General features: G+C 45.3%; 2 protein-coding genes and 1 long non-coding RNA gene across 9 annotated transcripts in view; 1 reads left to right on the top strand and 2 right to left on the bottom strand.

The window, feature by feature from the left end:
• The window catches only part of LOC126987308 (uncharacterized), a 385,727-nt gene that overhangs the window by 6,867 nt on the left and 356,473 nt on the right, over nucleotides 1–22,387 (top strand). The window contains exon 3 of one of the 2 annotated variants that reach the window (XR_007740698.1): nucleotides 12,566–12,669. Coding sequence is in view for 1 of the 2 variants with exons in the window: in XM_050844230.1 (XP_050700187.1) it covers nucleotides 7,578–8,350 (773 nt within the window). In the remaining variant the exon portion in view is untranslated. Of the gene's footprint in view, nucleotides 1–7,577; nucleotides 8,499–12,565; nucleotides 12,670–22,387 lie in introns of those variants that run through there. The other variant, XM_050844230.1, reaches the window with a different exon arrangement.
• On the bottom strand, nucleotides 1,459–3,870 carry LOC126987321 (uncharacterized). Of its 6 annotated transcripts, none has more exons than XR_007740724.1 (5): nucleotides 3,726–3,870; nucleotides 3,324–3,509; nucleotides 3,021–3,080; nucleotides 2,693–2,938; nucleotides 1,459–2,200 (listed from the first exon to the last, which is right to left on the bottom strand). It is a non-coding gene; the product is annotated as an uncharacterized LOC126987321 (long non-coding RNA). The 6 variants fall into 6 exon arrangements; XR_007740725.1 differs by having other exon boundaries at nucleotides 3,021–3,181; nucleotides 3,346–3,509; XR_007740726.1 differs by having other exon boundaries at nucleotides 3,021–3,144; nucleotides 3,406–3,509.
• Nucleotides 15,163–22,387, bottom strand: part of LOC126987310 (WSCD family member AGAP003962-like) — a 67,560-nt gene continuing 60,335 nt past the window's right edge. The window contains exons 9-10 of the mRNA XM_050844233.1: nucleotides 21,672–21,813; nucleotides 15,163–20,598 (exon numbers count right to left, since the gene is read on the bottom strand). Coding sequence (XP_050700190.1) covers nucleotides 20,156–20,598; nucleotides 21,672–21,813 — 585 coding nt within the window. The 3' untranslated portion in view covers nucleotides 15,163–20,155. The remainder of the gene's footprint in view (nucleotides 20,599–21,671; nucleotides 21,814–22,387) is intronic.

Below are 22,387 nucleotides of genomic sequence, written 5' to 3'. Positions count from 1 at the left end.
ATTTCCGTGCCCAGGCTCACATAGTTAACAACGCTTTCATAAGAGTTTGGGGTATTTCCAGGGGTAGCTTTGTGACCCTGGTGGTAGTGTGACCCTTCCTCTGTACCGTGAACCTAAAGAAACACATATCTGGCAAGGCTTTCATTGGAGTTTGGGGCATTTCCAGGGGTAGTTTTATGACCCTGGTGGTAGTGCGACCCTTCCTCTGTGCCATGAACCTAAAGAAACTCATTAAAATCCGATTGACCTTGTTTTTGGCCTTTGAAAATTGTTGATGTGAGATTCGGAAGCATTTGACAGTAGCGACCTTAATTCCCTAAGCTGCCTTCCTTGCTATAGAGAATTGAAAACTAAATATAAATTGAATGAAAAGGTCAACTGTATTAAAGATTTCCCAGTTGACTGTATTGGGATGTAGTCTGTGGGTGAGTGAAGCAATGCACCTCCAGGCGTATGCTCCCTGTTATTTAGTTAGGACCTTCTAAGCTGAATTTTGGTAGGGGCAGCATAGTATCTGGTCACTCATGATAAACAAAACAAATGAAATACCTCTAACTTGCTGCTCTTAAAGGACTTCAACCTCAAGATAAACACCTGGTTCTTTAAATGTACAGGTAACTCTCAAATTACGCGAGTGTTGTGTCCTTGAAGAGGCCGCGTAAATCAAAAACAATGTAAATCAAACAAGAGGTAGGTTTGTACCTTTATTGCCTACTGTATCACTCTGACTCCTCTCTCTCTCATGGTTCCTCCTCTGGCTGCCCTTCCCCTCGTGGTAGCGCAGCAGTGAGGGTGTTGTTGTTGAGTAGTGTGGCAGCGTGGGTACTGTGTTGTTGTTCAAGTGGCGCGCAGGAAGAACTGAACTCAGCTGTGTGGCCGCAGTGCCGTGTGAGTCCAGTTGCGTGAGACATCTGGTGGCCACTCCATAAAATATCGCATATAAGTGAAAAAACGTGTAAATTAAACATTTATTTACATTTTGGACCCCGCGTAAACCAAACTCACGTAAATCGAGAGTTTGGTTCTCTTAACAGACTTCAACTTCAAGACAAACACCTGGTTCTTTAAATGTACCAGTCTTTACTAACACCACTGTGGCTGATTTGTCTTTTCTCGGCCCATATTTCAAGGCTGTGTTGATTTTTTATGTCACTTTTCACATCATCATTTTGTTTACCGTCCGTGTTCACTTCCTGAGCGGCTGGACGCTTTATGTCTGTTGTATTTGCTGATTTGCTGCCACCTGTACCTCACCTCACCTTTACCTTGTACCTGGACCCGTTAACCCGGTAGCTGTGGGGATCATGTTTCTTAAAGGTCCCTCCAAGCGAGAAAAATGAGAAAAAAATCATCACTCACGGAAACCATTTCATAATATACATTAAAGCATTTGTGATCAGTTTATGCATCATCTATTTTTGGGGGGGGTTTATATCATGTCAAAAATTTGGGCCGTTGCTGCTACACGGTAAAGCCACAAATTTGGCCCGTCGCTGCTACACGGTAAAGCCACAAATTTGGCCCGTCGCTGCTACACGGTAAAGCCACAAATTTGGCCCGTCGCTGCTACACGGTAAAGCCACAAATTTGGCCTGTCGCTGCTACACGGTAAAGCCACAAATTTGGCCCGTCGCTGCTACACGGTAAAGCCACAAATTTGGCCCGTCACTGCTACACGGTAAAGCCACAAATTTGGCCCGTCACTGCTGCACGGTAAAGCCACAAATTTGGCCCGTCGCTGCTACACGGTAAAGCCACACATTTGGCCCGTCGCTGCTACCGGGTTAACCGAACACTCATTACCTTGCTCTACCTTGCTGGACTGTACGAAGGAGCTGTTTACATTACACTGCGTTGGGGTTGTTTACGTCACACTGAATGATAAATGAGAACTCTACCTTATGCTATGCTTTGGTGATTAAGGGCCGCTTTCACAGTCTTGTTTGTTACGATCGTTACCAATGGCTGTTATCTCCGCTATAGTATATGGGGTAGTGGCGGCTGCGGGGTTAGCCTAGCCCCGCACCTTGCCACACACTCTCAACACCTCTCGTTTCCTCTCCAGCCGCCACTTCCCTTTAGGCCAGTTTCAAATTATAGTGTCGATCCTCTTACCTTATACCGCCTTGTTTGCTGCGCTCCCTGAAGAGATTGTTTGCTGTACACTGCCTAATACCTTGAAGTTGTTATCCTTGTTGACCTTATACTGCTTTGCTACCCTGCCTGGTGAATGGAAACTGTTGACCTTATTCCTGTGTGCCTTATATCTTGGACCTGTTGACCTTATACTGCCTTGCCACCCTGCCTTGTGAATGGAAACTGTTGACCTTAATCCTGTGTACCTTATATTTTGGACCTGTTGACCTTATACTGCCTTGCTACCCTGCCTGGTGAATGGAAACTGTTGACCTTAATCCTGTGTACCTTATATTTTGGACCTGTTGACCTTATACTGCTTTGCTACCCTGCCTTGTGAATGGGAACTGTTGACCTTATTCCTGTGTACCTTATATCTTGGACCTGTTGACCTTATACTGCCTTGCTACCCTGCCTGGTGAATTGAAACTGTTGACCTTATTCCTGTGTATCTTATATCTTGGACCTGTTGACCTTATACTGCCTTGCTACCCTGCCTAGTGAATGGGAACTGTTGACCTTATTCCTGTGTGCCTTATATTTTGGACCTGTTGACCTTATACTGCCTTGCTACCCTGCCTGGTGAATGGGAACTGTTGACCTTATTCCTGTGTGCCTTATATTTTGGACCTGTTGACCTTATACTGCCTTGCTACCCTGCCTGGTGAATGGGAACTGTTGACCTTATTCCTGTGTACCTTATATTTTGGACCTGTTGACCTTATACTGCATTGCTACCCTGCCTGGTGAATGATAACTGTTGACCTTATTCCTGTGTACCTTATATCTTGGACCTGTTGACCTTATACTGCCTTGCTACCCTGCCTGGTGAATTGAAACTGTTGACCTTATTCCTGTGTATCTTATATCTTGGACCTGTTGACCTTATACTGCCTTGCTACCCTGCCTGGTGAATGATAACTGTTGACCTTATTCCTGTGTACCTTATATCTTGGACTTGACCTTATACTGCCTTGCTACCCTGCCTGGTGAATGGAAACTGTTGACCTTATTCCTGTGTACCTTATATCTTGGACCTGTTGACCTTATACTGCTTTGCTACACTGCCTGGTGAATGGGAACTGTTGACCTTATTCCTGTGTACCTTATATCTTGGACCTGTTGACCTTATACTGCCTTGCTACCCTGCCTTGTGAATTGAAACTGTTGACCTTATTCCTGTGTACCTTATATTTTGGACCTGTTGACCTTATACTGCATTGCTACCCTGCCTGGTGAATGATAACTGTTGACCTTATTCCTGCGTACCTTATATCTTGGACCTGTTGACCTTATACTGCATTGCTACCCTGCCTGGTGAATGGGAACTGTTGACCTTATTCCTGTGTACCTTATATCTTGGACCTGTTGACCTTATACTGCCTTGCTACCCTGCCTGGTGAATGGGAACTGTTGACCTTATTCCTGTGTACCTTATATTTTGAACCTGTTGACCTTATACTGCCTTGCTACCCTGCCTGGTGAATGGGAACTGTTGACCTTATTCCTGTGTACCTTATATTTTGGATCTGTTGACCTTATACTGCTCTGCTAAACTGCCTGGTGAATTATATTTTGGACCTGTTGACCTTATACTGCCTTGCTACCCTGCCTTGTGAATGGAAACTGTTGACCTTAATCCTGTGTACCTTATATCTTGGACCTGTTGACCTTATACTGTCTTGCTACCCTGCCTGGAAAATGGAAGCCTTATACCTGGAAAAACATAGAGAAAACAAGAGAAAGTAAAAAAGAAAGAAAGAGAGAAAGGATGAAAGACAAATAAAGAAATAAAGATACACAAAGAAAGAAAGAGAGAGAAAGTTAGAGAAAAAAGAAAGAAAAAAAATAGAAGGAAAGAAAGAGAAATAAATAAATAATGAGAGAAAGAAAGAAAGAAGAGAAAAGAAAGAAAATGAGAAAGAAAAAAATAGAATGAAAAATATATCCATAGACAGAAATACCTGGAAACTCTTGACCCTATACTTTTTTACCTTATAATTTGGATCTGTGTCTCTCATACTGCCCTATACCTGACTTCTGCTCTATCCACCCTTAACAAGCTTGTGTGGATGTGGTTCAATGATTTCCTCTCCTCTCGGCCCTGTCAATACAATGATTCTGTTGCATTGTGATTTATTTAGTCTATTATCTATTATATCTATTAACTATTGTCCATTATCTGTTATTTTTCTAAGTGTTTATAGGAATGGTTTTCAGCGGATTTGATTGTTGTTTTCATTTGTTTTGATCTTTTTCTCTATCTTTTCTTTTCCTTCTTTTCATATTTTCGTTTTTGTTTTGTTTTTATTTTTTTTGTTATCTTTTCCTCTCTATTCTTTTCCTTCTTTTCATATTTTCGTTTTTGTTTTGTTTTTATTTTTTGTTTTCATTTTTTTTTTTGCTATCTTTTCCTCTCTATTCTTTTCCTTCTTTTCATCTTTTCTTTTTGTATTATTTTTTATTTTTTGTTTCATATGTTTTTGCTCTTTTTTTGCCTTATCTTTCTCTGTCTGTCCTTTTCCTTTCCATCTTTTCTGTATTGTTTTTATTTTTTGTTTGCCGTAAAGAAAATATATTGCATTGTTAACTATCATCTAGTGCCAGGACCTTGCTAGAGTGTCATTATCATCACCATCATCGTCTTTGTTGTTGTTGTTGGTGGTGGTGTTTTAATAGTAGTAATAGTAGTATTAGAGATAGTTATTACATGCCAAAGGTAGTCAATTTAAATGGATGTTTTTGTCATATTTGCTGATTTGGGACTAGTTTTTTTTCCTCTTTTCTGCTTTTCTACTCCTCATTTTGCTTCTGTTTCTTTGTTTCTCTTCGTCTTTCTCTCTCTCTTTTTCTCAGTCTGTCTCTGTGTGTATTTACCTAGTTGTGATTTACAGGAACGGAGCTATACTCATGCTGTCTTGTCTTTCCAACTACTTCTGTCAAATTTGGCCTTAAATGCGCTTATTGAGTTAGCCTGTACCACTTCCCTCTCCTGCCCATTCCAGACCCCCACACATCTCCGCTGGAAGCTGTTCTTCTTGATGTCTCTTCTACAGATCCCCTTTCTCAACAGTTTTGCATTTCCTCGTAAGTTTCTTTCTTCCCTGATCAAAAGGTCATCTCTCCTCTTTCTCTACACCATTCATCACCCTATACACCGCAATTAAATCTCCTCCTTCTCTTCTACTTTCCAGTGTAGGGAGGTTCAGCCTCAGCAATCTTTCCTCATAAGGCAGGTCGCTCAGACTAGGTGCCATTGTTGTTGTCGCTCTCTGTATCCTCTCCAGTTTTCTAATGTGTTTCTTAAGTGATGGCGAGCAAGCCGCTGATGCATATTCTAGTCTAGGGCGTATCAAGGTCGCAATTAATTTCCTTACCATGTCCTCATCAAGGTATGTGAACGCTCCTCTGATGTCCCTCAGCAGGTTGTGTCTCAGCTGATATTTTATTCACATGTCTTTCTGGAGACAAGTTTTCCGTGATCATCACTTCAAGGTCTTTTTCTTCTGTCTTCTTGTCTAACTTATCCTTACCCAACTTATAATGTCCCTCTACTCTCATTCTACTTTTTCCAAATTCAATAACACTGCACTTTTTGGTATTAAATTCCATTTCCCACTTCCTGCTCCACCCCCACACTGTGTCCAGGTCTCTCTGGAGCAGCAAGCAGTCCTCCTCTTTTTCCACTCTTCTCATTATCTTAGCGTCATCGGCAAACAGACTCGTATAGCTATCCACTCCTTCTGTCATATCATTAACATGTACTGCAAACATGATTGGGGCCAACACAGAGCCTTGCAGAACTCCACTCATGACATTTTCCCAACTTGATTTCTTGTCTCTAATAGTTGTTCTCATCATCCTGTTCTTCAGAAAATCATCCATCCACTTTAAGAGTCCTCCTCCTAATTTACCCACTGTCTCCAGCTTCCACATCAACCTCCTATGCGGCACCTTGTCAAAGGCCTTTTTCAAGTCCAGGTAGACAGCGTCAGGCCATCCATCTCTCTCCTGCACAACATCTGTCACCCTCGAATAGAAACACACCAAGTTTGTCAGGCATGATCTTCCTTTCCTAAATCAGAACTGTCTTTCTGTGATGATTTCGTTTTCCTCTTGGTGCTTCATCCATTTCTTTTTCACAATTCTTTCACATATTTTCGACACTACGCTCGTAAGGGAAACTGGTCGAGTGGGTTGTCTCTTCTTCTGCTCTTGTGGACGGGGACTAAGTCAGCCTTTTTCCAGTCCAGAGGGACTACACCCTCAGCCAATGACCTTTTTATAACTTTGTGTATTTTATCTGCCAATTGATTCCTACACTCCTTCAGCACCCAGTTGGAAACACTGTCGGGACCCTGTGACTTTGCTCACGTCTAGATTCTCCATTTCATTAGTTATCTCCTGCACTGTGATTTCTATGTCATACGGCAGGGCCCTCTTGGGCCTAGTCCCAAGAGGGCCCTGCCTGTGTGACAGAAATGACAGTGCAGTGTGTGTGTGTGTGTGTGTGTGTGTGTGTGTGTGTAGTAGTCGAGTAGTCATAGTAGTAATGTTGGTAGTTGTAGTAGTATCAGTAGCTATCGTAGGAGGCAGAGGAGGAGACGGAGAAGGAAAAGGAGGAGGAGGAGGAGGACAAGCAACATTAGTAGAAGTAACAGCATCATTTAGCAGTTGTAGTAATGGTAGTAGTATGGTCCGTTTCATTCCGTCTGTCCACTCATGAACGTACATGTGGCACCTGTGCATTGTGAGTTTGTGATTGCGTGAAGATCAACTTTATATTTTCACTGATGTATTTGAGTGTTTGTGTGTACAGAAAACCCTCAAGCCCTCTTGTATGAACTGCACACAGAAGATTTTCATCAATAATTACCACACAAGAACACGAAGGAACAACTTGTATATCAAACAGTATAGTCTGATCATACTCGAATGATCCATAGCCTTTCAGACACCCATGTTTCATCTCACTCAGGTATAGGCTACATGAATGCAAATATCTAATCATAAGGAATTTTGACGTGTTGGATGTAAATAACATGTGTAGCCTAATATTCTAAATAGCCAAACATCACATTCAACAGTTATACTCTTTCATGTTATTTATGTTATTAATCGTTACTTACATGCAGTAAATTATTAAGACATCCTTTATTTGCACTGTCAGAGCCAATGTCTTTTAATATACCTGAAATGAGCTATCAATCAATGAATTTCAAAACCCACAGATCGTTGGAGCATGACGTGACTGTGTTATTTGATACAAGCTTGTCTCTTCCTGTGCTTGTGTGTTAGGTTATCAATGTAAACGACTGTTGTTTTTGTATACTAGAAATGCACAGGCGCCACAGCCATCAAAATTCCTGCTGTGTTGGTGGCCAGGCAGAATGAAATAGCGTAGTAGTAGTAGTAGTAGTATATCCCGCCTTTACCCCCAGGCCGTCAGCGTCTCACCGGGGGGTTCATCCAGTGTCCGTCCTGCAGCACCCCTTGGATCGCCGGCCTCTGCAAGCCTCGTCTCCTCGGCTGCCCACGGGACCCCAAGGCACAGCGCGGGAGGCTCCGACGCGTCCTTCGCCGCTCCAAAACTCACCCTGGGAAGCTCACGTCCTCGGAAAAGTCAATTCTCGCGCGCTACCGAGGCCGCGGAAATGTGATTGAGGTCTCGTGTCTTGTCTGCCGGCATAAGAAACAAGAGCTCTTCCCTTTACCTGAGAGAGCGAAGAAGGAGGAGGAGGAGGAGGATGGGGGTAAGAGGAGTGTGAAGAAGAAGAAGAAGAGGAAGGGGAAGGAGATCAACGCTGGTCTACACTTATCCTCCTCCTCCTCCTCCTCTTCCACAGTAAAGAAGAAGAAGGGAAGTGCAATTGAAGAGTCACCCATCTTCACCACATCAACCAGACCAGAGGGAGACACACACACAAACACCCACCCATCCACAGATACCCCGGGCAACCTCCCACGCCCCTCCCACAAGAACAACTCCTCCCACCCTCGCTTCAAGACCCGAACCAAAGTCCTGCTAGGCAAGGACGCCCCCGGAGCTACCCTGCATAACCCTGCCTCAGCCCCTACCCCCGGCAAGGCTAGGGAGAGGAAGAAGGCTGTGGAGAACTTGAAAAGGGTGATGAGTCGGGAGAAGGTCAAGAGTGAGGTGTGCGGCGAAAGGAACAGGAATTCGCTCGGTAGTTTCTTGGATTCGCTGTTTTGAGAATGCGTTTGTGTGTGTGTGAGAGAGAGAGAGAGAGTGTGTGTGTGAGGGATAGTGTGTGTGTGTGTGTGTGTGTGTGTGCGCAACCTAGCGGACTAAGTATCCATCTCTTGTATGTTTGTAAAAAGAAATAATTTAATACCAAACTTCCCTGTCTTGTTTTTATAATTCCTCCCATTCATATTCCAATTTCTCATGCATTATAGTGAGTCTGTTTATCATTCTCATTATCCCCATTATTTATAGTCATAGTTATTTACTGGGGGAGAGAAGTTAGTGATGTTTATTTCTTGTTATTTGTTATGTTAGGTTACTGGGGTAATGTGTTTGTTATGGTTAAATTAGGAAAGAATGGAAAGGTTTAACCCGGTAGCAGTGATGGGCCAAATTTGTGGCTTTACCGTGTAGCAGCGACGGGCCAAATTTGTGGCTTTACCGTGTAGCAGTGACGGGCCAAATTTGTGGCTTTACCGTGTAGCAGTGACGGGCCAAATTTGTGGCTTTACCGTGTAGCAGCAACGGGCCGAATTTGTGTCTTTACCGTGTAGCAGCAACGGGCCGAATTTGTGGCTTTACCATGTAGCAGTGACGGGCCAAATTTCGGCCGATCAAGCACCTTAGATTTGATCCATTACAAGCATGGAAGTGTGTACAGAAAGCAATGTGTGAGATAGGAGACGAAGGAAGATGGAGTGAAAGAAAATGGAAAAAATATCACCTCAAGAATTCAGGTTGACATATTGGGTTAAAGAAAAGTTGGAAGATGAAATGAAGATGAAGGAGCAACCATCGTCTTTGAAATAACAGAGTGGACATTGGATAGGAGACGAAGGGAGATGATTGAAATATAATGAGAAAATATCAACTTGGAAATTCAGGCCCCAACATAGCATAAAGCAAACAGGTCCATTCTACATATAGTCTAGCAGGGCAGTATAAGGCAAAGAGTTTCCAGGTATAAGGCAAACAGGTCTGGGTATAAGGTATTGGGCAATATAAGGTAAACAACCCCAACATGGCATAAAGCAAACAGGTCCATTCTACAGATAGTCTAGCAGGGCAGTATAAGGTAAACAGTTTCCAGGTATAAGGCAAACAGCTCCCATTCTCCAAGCAGTGTCCCAGGGCAGTATAAGGTAAACAGTTTCCAGGTATAAGGCAAACAGCTCCCATTCTCCAAGCAGTGTCCCAGGGCAGTATAAGGTAAACAGTTTCAGGTATAAGGCAAACAGCTCCCATTCTGCAAGCAGTGTCCCAGGGCAGTATAAGGTAAACAGTTTGATGTATAAGGCAAACAGCTCCCATTCTCCAAGCAGTGTCCCAGGGCAGTATAAGGTAAACAGTTTCCAGGTATAAGGCAAACAGCTCCCATTCTCCAAGCAGTGTCCCAGGGCAGTATAAGGTAAACAGTTTCCAGGTATAAGGCAAACAGCTCCCATTCTCCAAGCAGTGTCCCAGGGCAGTATAAGGTAAACAGTTTCAGGTATAAGGCAAACAGCTCCCATTCTCCAAGCAGTGTCCCAGGGCAGTATAAGGTAAACAGTTTCAGGTATAAGGCAAACAGCTCCCATTCTCCAAGCAGTGTCCCAGGGCAGTATAAGGTAAACAGTTTTCAGGTATAAGGCAAACAGCTCCCATTCTCCAAGCAGTGTAGCAGGGCAGTATAAGGTAAACAGTTTTCAGGTATAAGGCAAACAGCTCCCATTCTCCAAGCAGTGTAGCAGGGCAGTATAAGGTAAACAGTTTCCAGGTATAAGGCAAACAGCTCCCATTCTCCAAGCAGTGTAGCAGGGCAGTATATGGTACAGAGTTTCCAGGTATAAGGCAAACAGCTCCCATTCTCCAAGCAGTGTAGCAGGGCAGTATAAGGTAAACAGTTTTCAGATATAAGGCAAACAGCTCCCATTCTCCAAGCAGTGTAGCAGGGCAGTATAAGGTAAACAGTTTTCAGATATAAGGCAAACAGCTCCCATTCTCCAAGCAGTGTAGCAGGGCAGTATAAGGTAAACAGTTTCCAGGTATAAGGCAAACAGCTCCCATTCTCCAAGCAGTGTCCCAGGGCAGTATAAGGCAGATGATTGATTGACTGGGCGATACAATCAAGGCTCTGTTAGTACCATTTTCACATCGCACCAAATATAATACTAAATCATAAACTACTGAAAAGGTTATATATGAACCACAAAAAATCTATAAACAATAAAAAAGTAAATGCCATTAGCAGAAAGCCTACAGGAAATGGACCACACCAGCCTCTTGTAGGTAACCAATGACCTCGCCCCGGGGATAGCGCCCTCCCCTCAGCACCAGGGAGAGAGAGAAACCCCCGTCACCACCGCTCTCACAGCCCCCCAGACTAAACGCCACTTTCGCAGTTCGCTATGATGGGTTGGTAGGCCTCCACACTAATACCAAAGTCTGAAAATTCCTTGTGTAGTGTTTGGTGTTCATGTTTTACCCGTCTGCTGCGATTGGAACGGATTTTGCCTTCACTGGTTGCCTGGTAACATATACGAGTAGTCCCAGGTCTTTCTCTGCCTCTGTGGTGGATAGTGGAGTGTTTCCCATGTGGTATTGGTGTGCTGGATATCCCTTCACTGGTAGCCTGGTAACATACACTCCCAGGTCTTTCTCTGCCTCTGTGGTGGATAGTGGAGTGTTTCACATGTGGTATTGGTGTGCTGGATATCCCTTCCCTGGTAGCCTGGTAACATACACTCCCAGGTCTTTCTCTGCCTCTGTGGTGGATAGTGGAGTGTTTCCCATGTGGTATTGGTGTGCTGGATATCCCTTCACTGGTAGCCTGGTAACATACACTCCCAGGTCTTTCTCTGCCTCTGTGGTGGATAGTGGAGTGTTTCCCATGTGGTATTGGTGTGCTGGATATCCCTTCACTGGTAGCCTGGTAACACACACTCCCAGGTCTTTCTCTGCCTCTGTGGTGGATAGTGGAGTGTTTCCCATGTGGTATTGGTGTGCTGGATATCCCTTCACTGGTAGCCTGGTAACACACACTCCCAGGGGTAATTTCATGACCCTGGAGGTAGTTTGACCCTTCCTCTGTACCATGAACCTAAGGAAACACACATTTGACAAAGCTTTCATGGGAGTTTGGGGCATTTCCAGGGGTGGTTTCATGACCCTGGTGGTAGTGTGACCCTTCCTCTGTACCATGAACCTAAAGAAACACACATTTGACAAGGCTTTCATAGGAGATTGGGGCATTTCCAGGGGTAGTTTCATGACCCTGGTGGTAGTTCGACCCTTCCTCTGTACCGTGAACCTAAGGAAACACACATTAGAGCCCGACTGACCCCCTGTTTGAGCCTGTGGGGGCAGGAACCCAGCACCCCAGGACACAGGGCAGGGGGGAAGGACATCCGGGTTACCACAGTGTGCCTTACCCAGGGGTCCACAAGTGCACATTTACCCCCGGACACAAAGGGAGGACCCACACCTGCCTGGCCTCACACACGACTGCCATGCTGGGATTCGAACCCTGGGTGCTTGGATTTGAAGGTAGGCAGGGTGACCACTCCACCACTGGGACACTGTTTGACCTATTCCGCTGGTTGACTATCTTGGTGGGTGTTGATAGTTGGCCCCAGTCTGTTATTAGTAGGGCAGACGAGTTTTTTATAGTGGCGCCATCTCACTGTGGTCATATTTTTAAGCCACCATCGTCATCTCTACCCTTTTTTCCTCTTCTTCCTCTTCATCTTCCTCCTTTCCTCTTCTTATTTTCCTTTTCATTCTTTCACATTTATCTTCCTTTTCTCCTCTTCCTCATTCTTCTTTCCTTCTTATTTCTCTTTCTCTCTCTTCTTTCATTCTTACTCATTTCTTTTCCCTCCCTCATCTTCCTCTCTCTCTCTCTCTCTCTCTCTCTCTCTCTCTCTCTCTCTCTCTCTCTCTCTCTCTCTCTCTCTCTCTCTCTCTCTCTCATTCTTACTTATTCCGCTTCTCTTCCTTGCTGCTTCCCTCCTCTCTCTCTCTCTCTCTCTCTCTCTCTCTCTCTCTCTCTCTCTCTCTCTCTCTCTCTCTCTCTCTCTCTCTCTCTTTTCCTCCTTCCCTCTTCTCATTCCTCCTTTTCTCTCCCTCCCTCCTCTCTTTCTCTCCCTCCCTTATCTTTCTCTCCCTCTTCATTTACCTCCCTTTTTTTGTTCTTCCAAAACAAACAAAAAAATTAACAGGCCCACTTTTTATTTTTTACAGACCAGAATGTTATGTGTGTGTGCGTATGTGCGTTTCCATCCCCGTGTACGCATATATGCTTCGACTACGCACGCACACACATACGCACACAGAAGACAGCTCATGTAAGTAACCGTTTTCTTTATTTTCTTTATTTTTGTCTTCATTTTCTTCTTGTTTTGTTATTATTTGTGAAAAGGTAAAGTGAGGAGGAGATAAAAGGGGGAGGTAAAGTGAGGAGGAGATAAAAGGGGGAGGGGAGGAGAGAGAGAGAGAGAGAGAGAGAGAGAGAGAGAGAGAGAGAGAGAGGAAAAACGTGTCCGAAGCATTTTCATGTGTTCTACGTTTCCTCCTCCCCTTTCCCCTCCTCTCCTTTCCCCTCCTTCTCCTCCTCTTCCTCTTCCTTCTCATGCAAGTAAAATGGCACCAGGCGGAGGAAAGTGTGAAAATTCCCTCGTTTCCTCCTCGACCATGCTGGGGTGACGAGGGAGGGGCGGGGGAGGGGAAAAAGTAGGGAAATGCAGTTGAGGGAGGGACAGAAGGGAGCGGGTGTCACAGGGAGGTGGGGAAGGCCCGGAGGGGAGGAAAAGGGTGAGACAAGAGGGCAGGCAATGGTCGCCGCGCCCACCAGCCCCCTTGGCGGCAACCATCACTTTCCTCCCCGGCCCATGATTTTCATTCCACAGTACAGCCAAGCACTGTACACACACACACAGACAAACCCAATGGGCAGCAAGACTTCCTGCCTGAAGATCCACGCCGAGGCGTCGCTGGGGGCCGGGGTCCCCAGCGTGGACGCCCTCACTTTGTCGAGCAGCGCCTCACGCTGCTGGGGGCGGGGGAGGCGCCGCCTTGCGCGGTTCACCTTCCCCCGCCGGGGGTGGGTGTGCACCCAGGGCGTGCAGGTGTGCCGGGGCAGGGAGCTGCAGCACCTGCCCCTGGTCGGGCTCCACCACGAGGACCCGAGCACCGCCATCAGGGTGAAGTGCTCCCGCCGAGGGGAGGCCGTCTACGCGGCCGCCATGCCCCTCGCCCGCTTGCTGGGCCTGTTGGAGGAGGCCGTGGCCGGAGACGTGGCCCTGCTCCTCTTCAGCCTGGCAGGCGACGAGGACCGCGTCGCCACCCTGTCCTTCACACGGTCCAGGTACGCCAGGCCGTGGGCATGCAACGGGCGGCTCCACAGCCGTGGCGGCGGTGAATGGGAGCTCGTGGGCCAGGGGGACGCCGCGTGCCTCGGCCCCTGCGAGGGTGGCCGCGGCGCATCGGCCAGCCCTGGGCAGCAGGTGCTCGGCCAGGGCCAGGGATGGCACGACCCTGTCCCGGCGGTTAAGGTGGCCGAGGTCAGTGCCTCGGCCTTTGCGGCGGTGCCTCAGCCAGTCCTGAGGACACCAACATGTACTGTTCATGAGTATACAGTGCCAGCAGTGCACTGCGGGGACCCCTCGGCCAGTGCCCAGGACGTGGCAGTGCCAGAGGTCGACTTGGGGGATCCATCCACCCTGGCACTCAACCGCGCCTTTCACCAGGTGGGGCCAGAGCCGCACCAAGGGGTCCCGCCAGCCACAAGTGCCCAGAACACCACAGGGCCAGAAGCCTGCTGCGGGGAACCACCACCCAGCGCCGAGGCCCGCAAGGCAGTGGCAGAGGCGGACTTGGGGGAGTCCTCTTCTCTGGCACTGTACAGAGACCTTCACACGACGGACCCTCACGTGGAGGTCCCGCCACCCAGTGCCCAGAGCCTTACAGTGCCAGGCGTACATTGCGGGGACCCTTCAGCCAGTGCCCAGGACTCAGCAGTGCCAGAGGCTGACTTGGGGGAGTTATCGTCCCTGGCACTCTGCCACGACTGTCACCAGACTGAGCCTGCGCCTGTCGACGGGGAGCCACCGGTCAGTGCCCAGGACTCAGCTGTGCCAGGAATTGACTTGGGGGAGTCATCGTGCCTGGCTCTCTACTACGACCTTCACCAGCCTGTGCCTGAGCCTGTGTGTGACGAAGGGAACCCGCCAGCCGGTGCTGAGGCCGGCGAGGCGGTGCCCGACGAGGAGTAATTGGAGCCAGTGCTGAGTGCCCCGGGGTCGAGGAGGCCCTGGTGGCACGCCGTCCTGGAGGGCCTGGAAGTGTTGGACCTCGTCGTGTACTGCCTCCTGATCCTCGACGCTTATCTGCGCTAAGAACACACGGCCTGCACCCACCACCGGGCACTACGGTACTCATCACCGGGCTGGCTCAAGGTACTGTTTTTCTTACATTTCTCTACTACTCCTTATACTCTCTCTCTCTCTCTCTCTCTCTCTCTCTCTCTCTCTCTATATATATATATATATATATATATATATATATATATATATAAATTTAAATTGAACAAGTTGAGAGTCAACAAGGACGCAGGGAAGAACTGGTTGAATAGTGGTGGGTGGGTGGAACAGACCTGGCAGTCATTTTGTGAGCGTCAATACCATGGATACATTCAAGAAGAGGTTGGATAAGTTCATGGATAGTGAGGTTAGGCGGGGTTATGCTTACAGGAGCTGCCTTGTATGGACCCACCAGCCTCTTGCAGACTCCTTACGTTCTTATGTAAAATTATACTATGAAGGAAAAATAAAACAAACAAATGACAAATGACACTTTTTTTTAATTATCACAAAGCCATAAATAGCTGCACACACACACACACACACACACACACACACACACACACACACACATTGCCATCTTTATGAGCATCTCTTACAAAATTTCTTACATGGACATTTCAGTAAGATCAAAAATAGAGGAAAATATGATAAATGCGATAAAGTGGAAATATGTGATGATGGAAAATGGGATGAGAAGCAAAAATGTGATTGGCGTGGATGGGAAAAGGAAGAAAGGGAGAGAGAGAGAGAGAGAGAGAGAGAGAGAGAGAGAGAGAGAGAGAGAGAGTGTGTTATATAAGGCAAGATACATCACCATTAAATATTGTTTTGAACCTTCGTCATGAGTTTAGGCACAAGGGTATTTTTACTTAGAGGGATGGAGTGGTTGATGGAGTCTTCTTTCCCTCAACTTCAACCTCTCTTCTTTCTTCCTCTTTACTCTTTCCTTCTTTATCTTCCTTCCCTCTTCCTTCCTTCTATTTTCTGTATCTTTTTTTCCCTTTCCATTCTTATCTAATGTCGTCTTTCCCTCAACTTCATCTATTCCTTCTTCCTCTTCCTCCTTCTTCCTTCCTGCTATTTCCTGTATCTTTTTTTCCCTTTCCATTCTTATCTAATGTCGTCTTTCCCTCAACTTCATCATCTATTCCTTCTTCCTCTTCCTCCTTCTTCCTTCCTTCTATTTCCTGTATCTTTTTTTTTCTTTCCATTCTTTTCTTTGTGTCTTCTTTGCTTAACCTTCTCATTCTTCTTTGGCAATCTCCTTCATTTTCTTCTATTCCTTCCTTCTTATTCCTCTTCTTCCATTCTCTTCATTCCCTTTTACTTTACTTTCCTTCCTTCTCTCTCTCTCCTTTCTTTCCTTTTTCTCTCATTTCTTTCTCTTTCGTCTCCCTCCTTTTCTCTCTTTTTATTTTTCCTTTTCATTCTCTCATTTTTCATTCTTACACTCTTCCTCTCTCCTCTTCCTCCTCCTCCTCCTCCTCCTTTTCCTTCTTCGTCTTCTTCTCTCTCTCTTCCTCTGCCAATTTCTATTCCTCACTTTCCTTCCTTCTCGTCCTTCTTCTCCTCCTCCTCCTCCTTCTTCCTTCTCCTTACACATTGCTTCCCTTCATTACGTATACAATAACACCCAAAACACTGCGTTCAAAAATTAACACAAAACACATACCACCTCATCATTAGTTCATCGAGGTACGGTCATTTCCTATTTCTAACCCTTTTTATATTTCTTTTCGCTGTTTTCTCTCCATTCCCTCCCCTCTCGCTGCCCCCAAAAAGAGATTCGGAAATAGTCTTCTTATAGGTGAGCGATGAACTCCGTCGGTCATTAGAGAAACTGTTTTTGGTGTTCGTCACGCTAAACTAGGTTATGTTATAGGCTTGTCATGGCTAGGAAAATATATGCACAAGAGTGATTATATAGATAGGCACTTGATATTAATAGTAATGGAGATTATATGGATTACTTAATTTATCTTGTACCCGAAAATGTGTTCTTGTAATGGATGAGGATTTAATTGCAACTGTACAAATTATAAATGGAGTGAGTTTGACTTATGAATAGGGAATAGGGAAAGATGTGATAATTGTGTGTTGAGAGAGAGAGAGAGAGAGAGAGAGAGAGAGAGAGAGAGAGAGAGAGAATGTAGATGTTACTCTCCTCCCTTTCTCCTCCTCCTCTCCTCTCTCTCCTCTTCCTCTCTCCCGGTCAAATTATTAAGAAGGAAAATAAGGGAAATAGCCAGAAAGAGAGAGAGAGAGAGAGAGAGAGAGAGAGATGTTACTTCCCTTTCCTTCCCTTTCTCCTCCTCCTCTCTCTCTCTCTTTCCATTCCAATCTCTCCCTCCACCTCCCTCCTTCCTTTCCTCTCCTCTCTCTCCTCCTCCTTCCCTCACCTTGTCAAATTATTTAGAAGACGTTTTACTTAGGTTATCAAGAATAGAGGTCACTAGAGGCAATTTCGGTACATGGTCAAATTACTAAGAAGATGGTGTACTTGTTAGTTATGAAAAATATAGAAAGATATCACTGTCACAAAGGATATATATCGACACTGGTAAGTCATTTCTCATACAGTAATAATGGCAAACAATCTATATACACACTATGAAAATAAAAACTATATTCACAAACTAAAAATATCTATGTACACAAACTAGATATGCACTTTATTTTTTTCACTATCAAACTTAAGAATGAATACAGGAGCGCAACATGACCTATTTTTTGTATAGTAAGGAGGTCAATGTTCTCAGATGCCTCCGCCGCTCACATCAACTACTTTCGAAGGCCAAGAAGGAGGTCAGTTGGGTTCTAATGAGTGTTCCTTTAGGTTCACGGTACAGAGGAAGGGTCACACTACCACCAGGGTCATGAAACTACCCCTGGAAATGGCCACAACTCCCACGAAAGCCTTGTCGAATGTGTGTTTCTTTAGGTTCACGGTACAGAGGAAGGGTCACACTACCACCAGGGTCATTAAACTACCCCTGGAAATGGCCACAACTCCCACGAAAGCCTTGTCGAATGTGTGTTTCTTTAGGTTCACGGTACAGAGGAAGGGTCAGCCTACCACCAGGGTCATGAAACTACCCCTGGAAATGGCCACAACTCCTACGAAAGCCTTGCCAAATGTGTGTTTCTTTAGGTTCATGGCACAGTGGAAGGGTCAAGCTACCACTAGGGTCATGGGTAGTGTTATGAGCCTAGTGATAGTTTGACAAGGCTTTGGTGGAGGTTGTGTTAGTGTGTCCATGGGTAGTGTTATGAGCCTTGCGATAATTTGACAAGGCTTTGGTGGAGGTTGTGTTAGTGTGTCAATTGCTAGTGTTACGAGTATAGCCATAACTTGACAAGGCTTCTTCACCATGAACACAAAACACACTCAATAGAACCCAACTAACCTCTTTTATGGCCTTGGGAAACAGATATCGTCAGAGCTGGAAAGTGTCGAAAATATGAACTTCTGCCTCTAATACGACCCTTCTCGAAACCTCACATGCTCTCCGTAACTTTGATATAATACTTTCTTGTTAGACTTTACATATATACAGTGGTGGTGGTGGTAGTATTGGCAAAATTGCACCCAGCCACACTACGCCACACAACACCCAGCCACACCAGACCCAGCCACACAATACCCAGCCACACCAGACCCAGCCACACTACACCACACAACACCCAGCTTACCCCACAGTCTTACTTTAAACATACCACACGTCCATATATAAAAACTGACCCCTTAGTAACTTGGCAGCCATTACAGTGTTAAGGATATGTAAGGTTAGGGTATATTAGGATAGATAAGGCCTCAGTAGGATATATAAGGAGAGATATGGATAGGATAGAGATGGGTTAAGGATATTAGGAGATTGTGGAAGACATGATAGTTTGCGCTTGACTTTACCTCTTTCCTCCTCCTCCTCCTCCTCCTCCTCCTCCTCCTCCTCTTTTTCCTTCTTCTTCTTCTTCTCTCTCTCTCCCTTCACTTTCCTTCTTCCTCTCCTTCTCCTTTCTTTCTCATATGACTTTCCTCCTCCTCTTCCTCTACCAATCTCTCCCTTAACTTTCCTCCTTCCTCTCCTTCTTCCTCTCTCATGTAACTCCTCCTCCTCCTCCTCCTTCTCCTCCTTCTTCCTTCTCCTCCTCTCTCGTTCTCTCTCTCTCTCTCTCCCCTTCTTCCTCTCCTTCCTCCTCCTCTTGTAACTTGGCAAACAGAAACAGGATAGAGAATAGAGAAATAGATAGATAGATAGATAAACAGGGGTCAGTATATATATATATCGACATTCTGACTGTGGAACTTTGACCTGCCTTAAGTTGTAAAGGAGTAAAATTCATGAGCAAACGTTGAATAGTAAAAATAGTAATAATAATGATACGAAAATTAATGGTGTGTAATTAGACTCGTTCTCACACACAGGGAAGTTCAGCGGCTTTTCCTTTTCCTATTTTTCTTTATCTTTTATTTTCTCTCATTTTCCTTCTTTTCATTCTTTTTTCATTTTTGTTTATTATTTTTTTTCATTTCTATCTCCTTTCTTCTTTTAATTCACTGTTTCGTCTTCATTCTTTTCTTTCTTCTTTTCATTCATTCTCTCATTTTCCTTCTTTTCCTTCTTTTTCCTCATTTTCATTTATTATTTTTCCTTCTTCTGTCTCCTTCTTTCTTTCATTCACTGTCTGATTTTCCTTCTTTTCTCTCATTCATTCTCTCATTTTCCTTCTTTTCATTCTTTTTCATTTTTGTTTATTATCTTTTTCTTATCTCCTTTTTTTCATTCACTTTCTCATTTTCCTTCTTTTCTCTTAATTCTTTCTTTTTCCTTCTTTTCCTTCTTTTTTCCTCCTTTCTCTTAGGAAAATTAATATCTTTCCTCCAATTTTCTAGGAAGTCCAAAATTTTTCCTCTTTTTCCTCCATTTCCTTATGAACACAAATTTTTTCCCTCTTCTCTCATAGGAAAATCTACACTTTTCCTCCACTCCCAAGACTTTTGCTCCACTCCAAACTCTTTTCCTCCAATATGAAGACTTTTCCTCCACTCCCAAGACTTTTCCTCCACTCCCAAGACTTTTCCTCCACTCCCAAATCTTTTCCTTCACTCCCAAGACTTTTCCTCCACGCCCAAGACTTTTCCTCCACTCCCAAATCTTTTCCTTCACTCCCAAGACTTTTCCTCCACTCCCAAAACTTTTCTTTCACTCCCAAGACTTTTCCTCCACTCTCAAGACTTTTCCTTCACTCCCAAGACTTTTCCTCCACTCCCAAGACTTTTCCTCCACTCCCAAGACTTTTCCTCCACTCCCAAAACTTTTCTTTCACTCCCAAGACTTTTCCTCCACTCCCAAGACTTTTCCTCCACTCCCAAGACTTTTCCTCCACTCCCAAGACTTTTCCTCCACTCCAAGCACTTTTTCTTCCATTTTCATAAACCACCACAAACACACCATTGCACAGACACACACTACCCACCACTAACACCACCACCACCACCACCACTAACTGTCCGCCCATACCCCATACCCTCTGCCTCCTTAGCATCATAAATCTCATACTTATGAACCGGCAACCCGGATTTCCCTCTCTCCCTTAAGGCCAGATCAACCGCATTTATCGACTCGTAAATCACCGCTCGAAGCTCTTTCGTAAACGGGTCGAAATTGAGGGGCGAGTTCTTTGACGGTTTGCGTTTGAACATGCCGTCCAGGTTCTTGCCGAGACATGCCAGCCGCGAGGAGTCTTCAGGCATGTTGAGGTGTCGCAGCACCCCGCGCATCTCCTCGACGGGGTGGGCGCACAGGTCCTCGTAGTGCATGACGTAGGTGTGCTCAGGGGAGGTGAGACGCAGCCAGTCGGTGTAGAAGTCGCGCCACAGATGGACCTTAAGTGTCACGAAGTCTGCCCAGCCTGTGAGGGGTTGGAATGGTTAGGTTAGGTTAGGTTAGGTTAGGTTAGGTTAGGTTAGGTTGGGTTGGGTTAGGTTAGGAAGTGTTGCTGAGTCAATTGGTTTGGTTAGGCTAGGCTAGGTTAGGTTGGGTTGGGTTGGGAAGTGTTGGTGAGTCAAGTGGTTTGGTTAGGTTAGGTTACGCTAGGTTTGGTTAGGCTAGGTGGGGTTTGGTTGGGAAGTGTTGTTGAGTCAAGTGATTTGGTTAGGTTAGGTTAGGGTTGGGCTTGGTTGGGTTGGGTAGTGGTTTGGTTAGGTTAGCCTTATTGCCATTTGTACCCAACTCTGCCAGTAAGCCACTCTATCCCACCTCCACTTCCCCCTTCAATACCGACCCCACATACCCTCATCCCATCATTCCCTACCCCCTTCCTCTTCCCCTCTATAAACCCCTTGAATACCCACCCCATAACACGCACCCTGCATCCTGTCCATCACTCCATAGCCATACTAACCATCATATTACCTTCCACATGACTACAATCTAATACTCCAGGAACCTTGTAGTAAATCTCAGGCATTCTCATACGAACACCAAGGGCCAATTTCACATTTCCCCATGATCGGTTAGTAAGCTCCCAAACCAATACCAGAGCCTTCGAAATTTCCTTGTATAGTGTCTGGTGTTTATATTTAAGTTCACAAATTGGATGAAACTATACAGGAAAAGTCTTGTGTATTTAGTGTGGCATCGAAGACCTCACCATTTTGGATTGTATGGGATTCTATTGTTTGGTTCGGGCTGTTACGAAGACACTGTGTTGAACTGTGAAATTGGCTCCAAACATCTTCCTACATCCTTTTATCAACACCAACTTTTCCTATATATTTTTTGTTAACTCCACTATTTTTCCTACATTCCCACATCAACACCAACACACTTCCTACATTCGCCAACACCAAAGTTTTTCCTCCAGTCAATCTTCCGAGACCATCACAGACACAACAATTACATGGCTTTTTGTCCTCATTTATTTTTGCCCTTGAGCTGCTTCACTATAAAAAAATACACCCTACCCACCACCACCGCACTCACCCTGGCCTAGGAAGTGTGCCTTGGGGGCGTAGCCAGTGTGACCCCCAACGTCCAGGTGTCGGTGAGAGATGAGGGCCTTGAAGGGGTTCCGGATGACCACCACGCCCTGGTACCCAAGCTCCTGGAGGTGGTTGTGCTGGGCCTGGGGGAGGAGGTCATGTTAGGTCAAGGGTTAGCTCACATAAGGTCAGGATCAGGATGAGGTTGCAAGTAGGGGCAGGTTAAGTCATGTTTTAGAAGGAAAGTTAGGTCACAAAGGTTAAGGGTCAGGATAAGGTCAGCAAGGTCAGATGAAGTCAGGTTACGGTAGGGAAGGTCTTTGAATGTTATGTCAGGTTAGGTCACTTATATCAGGGAAGGTCAGGTCAGATCATAAAAACGTAGATTAAAAAGCTTAGGTTAAACTTAAATCAAGAGGGTCAGGAGACTTCAAGATAAGGCACAATCAAAGGTCATAGGTCACTTAAAGCCAGGAAAGATCAGGTCAGGTCAAGTTAGGTTTAGGTCTATGTAAAGTGAGATCAATTTAAGCTCAGTTAAGGTCAGGTCAGGTTGTGGTACTCACCCTCATGTAGTTAAAAGGTCAATGTCAGGTCATCAAGACAAGCTCCATCATGGTCAGGTAGGGATCAGGTCACCATTAACTCCATGTCAGGCAGAGATTGAGTAAATATATGGTGAACGTCAGGTCAGGTCACAGTACTCACTTAAAGCTA

This window comes from Eriocheir sinensis, chromosome 64 (genome assembly GCF_024679095.1).
Source record: "Eriocheir sinensis breed Jianghai 21 chromosome 64, ASM2467909v1, whole genome shotgun sequence".
NCBI classification, from domain to species: domain Eukaryota; kingdom Metazoa; phylum Arthropoda; class Malacostraca; order Decapoda; family Varunidae; genus Eriocheir; species Eriocheir sinensis.
The sequence above is the reverse complement of the archived record's forward strand: the minus strand, read 5'-3'. Positions and strand labels throughout refer to the sequence as shown.